General features: G+C 37.5%; 1 protein-coding gene across 1 annotated transcript in view; it reads right to left on the bottom strand.

Moving 5' to 3' along the window:
• sns (sticks and stones) overlaps nt 1-4,263 on the bottom strand; it is a 211,031-nt gene extending 206,768 nt beyond the window's left edge. The window contains exon 1 of the mRNA XM_085657915.1: nt 4,215-4,263. Within this exon, the coding sequence (XP_085514041.1) occupies nt 4,215-4,241 (27 nt within the window). The 5' untranslated portion in view covers nt 4,242-4,263. The remainder of the gene's footprint in view (nt 1-4,214) is intronic.
• Between the last annotated feature and the right edge of the window lie 248 nt (nt 4,264-4,511).

The raw sequence follows: 4,511 nt of genomic DNA, 5'->3' as shown, positions 1-4,511 counted from the left end.
CGCGAGGATTTACACGAAAGTAAGGTAGTAACTGGCGTATCTTTCTTCTCTCTTTCTCTCTCTCTCTCTCTCTCTCTATTTCTCTCTTTCTCGCGTAGCTACAGGGCAAAATACTGAGAGAGACAGACAGAGAGAAAAGTTTAAAGTCTCAGTTTCTGCACGACTACGGTGTTAAACCAGAAAACCATTTTCCGTGGGCATACCATGAAGGGATACGAAACGATCTGTTATCTTATTTTTCCTTACATTCTCATCCTCCTTGTGTACTTCTCCATTCTCCTCTTTCTCATTCTTCTTCTCCTTCTCTTTTCTTGTTTTTTCTTTATTTCTTTTTACATCTCCTTCTATTCGAAGCTCAACGATGCCGAGGAGGAAGAAGGCTTACCCATCAAAAAAGTTTGACAAACTTAGAAACACCAAGAACTCCATTAAACTTCTCTGTTTCCATTTACGATATCTTAGCTGAGCCGACCGAGTTGTCAGTAATGGATACTTTCTCTTATTCAAGTCCTGCTCGCGTACGCGATCACGTATCATCCCTTTCAGATATGATAACTATTAGGTATGCATTTATTGTAACGAAACTAACAACGACGAACGTCGAATATCGAAAACAAAAAAAGACGAACAGAGAAGAAAATTCATCGATATTTAATTGTTTTCTTTTTTCTTCTTCTTCTTCTCTTCACTTTGTGATTAAAAAAAAAACGAAGAAGAAGAAAAAGAAGAAGAAAAAAGAAATAAGGACAAAAATTGTTTCCATTATAAATAATCTTCATAACAAACGGTATATTATTCGATCGAATTTTTTCTCTTTTCTTTTCTTTTTTTTTCTTTTTTGATTTTTATCCAAATAAAGTTTCATCGATTAATCGGCAAAATTCTATTGGGTACAAAAGTTATTGAATGAATTCATATGTCGGATATTAATTATTCAATTTCAATGAAAATCATTTCTATCGTTTCAAACGAATCAATCTATCTTAAGGTATAAAGGAAAAGAAAAAAAAAAAAAGAAAGAAAAAGAAAAAGAAAAAGAAAAAAAAAAAAAAACGTGAACTCTAAATCTTTTCATTGTCGGCTTATTATATGAAAATCTATTAAAGTATTAATCACGAGTTTATTATTAATGCATTTCATAAGCGATACAATCGTCATGACTAGGACTTAGCGCACAAATTACCCGTATTGCCCCAATGCCAAGATCCTGTTATCGTGAATTTGCATTACACGCGTTCGTGAACATCGGTTGTATAAATAGTCATGCGCATAACCACGCGTTACACCAGATATCCTCCTTACCCCCCCCCGCCTCCCAACCCATACCCTCACCCTCAACAACCTCCTCCCATCCCATTATCTTCCGGATACGATTGCGGAATCCATAAAGTACAGGTTCCTATGCCAAAAGCGTTTTGCCGATTAAAAACCATCGGGAGATGGAAATTCGGCCGAGTTTACCTCTAACCGATTACAATGTTCAGACTAATAAGAAAATGCAATTTCCTAATTCGAGAAAACGAGAGAGAGAGAGAGAGAGAGAGAGAGAGAGAGAGAGAGAGAAAGAGAGTACCTAAAGTATAACTATAATGCTGAGATCCGACTTTTGGAAGAAAGTTTTATTCGTTCATTAACGTACTACTCGAGAGTTCAAAGTTTTACCCTAGGGAACCATGTGGTTTCTTTTTCTCCAACTTAAGAAAAAAAAAAGAAAAAAAAAAAAAAAAAAAGAAAAAAACGGTATTGCACACGTTTACCATTATACGCATTACGTGTTTCACGAATGAACAGATATATGAGTCGTAATTGAAAAACAAAAGAAAATAAATAAATAAAATAAAATAAAGTAAAATGAAATAAAAGAGAGAAAGAGAGAAAGGGGAAGAGAAAAAGTGAGTAAAAGATAGAGAGAAAGATAGAAAAAGAGAAAAATACAACGGTGATCACACACAGCCAATATCGAAAAAGAAATTGCACATTACGTCTATGTAAATAACTAACTTATCTGCTAGCAAACTCATTGAGTTTAACGTTCAAGCAATTGGGGCCAGTTTGGATTAGTATTTCCGCGAGAGAAACACTTTTCTTGTTATTTCTTTTTTTTTTTTTTTCTATTTTTTTCTTTTTTCTTTCTTCCTTTTTCTTTCACCCGATCGATTGACCTCGTCGGGAAAAACGTCGGCAACCAATCTTAGGAAACGTTGATATCCGGCATGTAACGAACTGAACTCGAAACGTAGATACCGTGATACCTACGTACATACACACATAGCAATGTCTAAGGTCCGGTCCATTGCGCGATCGAGTATCCGGCACGTTTAAGTACTTACTTACTTACTTACTTACTTACTTACTTAATCGCATTTAAAATGTATATACGTACATAAGCAAGTCTCTTTGTCGATTGTGAAGCTCTGTACTAGTAATAGTAATAGTAATAGTAATAGTAATAGCAATAGTAGTGTTAGTATTACAACTACTAAAACTGGTAATAGTAATTGTGCCCACCAAGCCTAACTTTTATGTCGCTAACCTAAAGTTACTCTTAGATCGGGTTCAGGGCCGTGAAAGTCGAACGCGGACGAGTCCGGCTTCCCCCTCCCTCCCGTCAGTCCTCTCGACGACCATTTTCCTCTCCTCACCTCATCTCATCCTCACTCTCTCTCTCTCTCTCTCTCTCTCTCTCTCTCTCTCTTTCTATCTCTCTCCTGTCCCCTCTTCTATTCTATTCTCTTTTACTTTTCGCTTCTTTTTCCTTCGAAAAGAAGGGAAAGAACCGAGCCGAAGCGATTAAGGAGACGAACGTCGTATGTGGAACAAATTGGCGGCGGGGTAATCGAGCGTTTATTTTCGAACGAGCACAGAGAGAGAAGAGACACGACCTAGATCCGGTCATCTTTTTCTTCCACGACAATAGCAACGATTCCACCCGTTCCAACCACCACCCACTCTCCCTCGCCACCCCCTCTTCTTACCCCCATCTTACCAAGTTGTCTTCATCCCTCCTATCGAATCCTATCCCACTCTATCTCTTTCCTTTTCTTTCGTTTCGTTTCATTTCGTTTCGTTTAGTTTCGTTCCGTTCCGTTTCGTTTCGTTTCGTTTCGTTTCGTTTCGTCTCGTTTCTCTCCTCTTTGACCTTTAGTTTTATTCGCGAATATAATCGATCACCAAGAGATATTGTGATTCTTCCACTGCATTTCTTTTTTCTTCCTTTTTTCCTTTGGTTTTTCTTTTTTTTTTTTGTTTGTTTGTTTTTTTTTTTGTTTAATGATTTATACGTCAAATTTTGTTTTCTCCGCGTTTTTCTTTTTTTTTTCCTCTCTCTCTCTCTCTCTCTCTCTCGTCGCTCGCAACATGAATACAAATGATTGGATAATTGAATACTATACAAAAAAATATACATGTGATATTTGAAAAAAATATTCCTTATTAAAAAATGTTCTCTGTCCCCCTCCCCCCTCCCAACCCCACCCCCTCAAAAAAAAAAGAAAATACGAGAATCTTTAACAGAAACAAAATAACGTGAAGTAATGTATCGTAAAAGTCATATCGAGGTATTATAAAAATTTCCCTTCGAAATTATTTTCTCCATTTTACATAAACAATCGAACAATAATAACACGATAAACATTATTAAATTTCCAAATGGATCTATCGGAATGACAAAATAATTCCTCTCCTTTCTTTTTCTTTCCCCGGGCTATTTCTAAAATTGCAATTCGCAATTCGATCTTTAATACGTCGGTCAAGTCGCAATCGGAATTCGTACGTGCGTATAATAGTTACAATTGAAGTAAAATGTAACGACGTGCCAAGAAAGAAAGAGAAAGAAAAAGAAAAAGAAAAGAAAAGAAAAGAAAAGAAAAAAAAATAAAGAAGAAAAAGAAATAAGAACAAGGAAGAGGAAAAAGAGAAAAGAGACGGAAAAAGTAGAACGAATTGAAAAAAAAAAAGAGTTCTACTATACACCTCGTGGACAGTCTCGAGACGAGACGAGACGAGACGAGACGAGACGAGACGAGAGGTAAGGTGAGGTGAGGAGAGGAGAGGTGAGGTGAGGTGAGGTGAGGTGAGGTGAGGTGAGGTGAGGTGAAATGAGGTGAAGTGAAGTGAAGTATGGCGAGGTGAGGAGAGGTGAGGTGAGGTGAGGTGAGGTGAGGAGATGCGTGCAGGACTTATTAGACCATCGTCATTTCCGTGGCGAAACAAACCTCGTCCCACGCTCTTTCCACGCTCATTCGCGCTCTCGAGAGTCTCGTACAACCTTCCTTCGTTCACATCCTGTGATTCAAGCAAGCCTCGTCGTTAAATTGCTTTTTCTTTTGTCGCTCCTACATCTCCTCCCTTTCTCTCGCTCCTACCTTCTTTCTCCTTCTTTCTGTCCCTTTTTTTTTTCTTTCTTCCATTCTTGTTCCTTTTCTCATTCTCTATCTCTCTTCGATCCTTACTACGATTTTCTTCCATCCGGACTACGAGAGCAACTTGATAAATACGAAAGACAATTCTCT

Source organism: Vespa mandarinia, chromosome 6 (genome assembly GCF_050613455.1).
Source record: "Vespa mandarinia isolate Hongniang chromosome 6, ASM5061345v1, whole genome shotgun sequence".
Lineage (NCBI taxonomy): Eukaryota > Metazoa > Arthropoda > Insecta > Hymenoptera > Vespidae > Vespa > Vespa mandarinia.
This window is presented reverse-complemented; position numbering and strand designations above follow the sequence as displayed.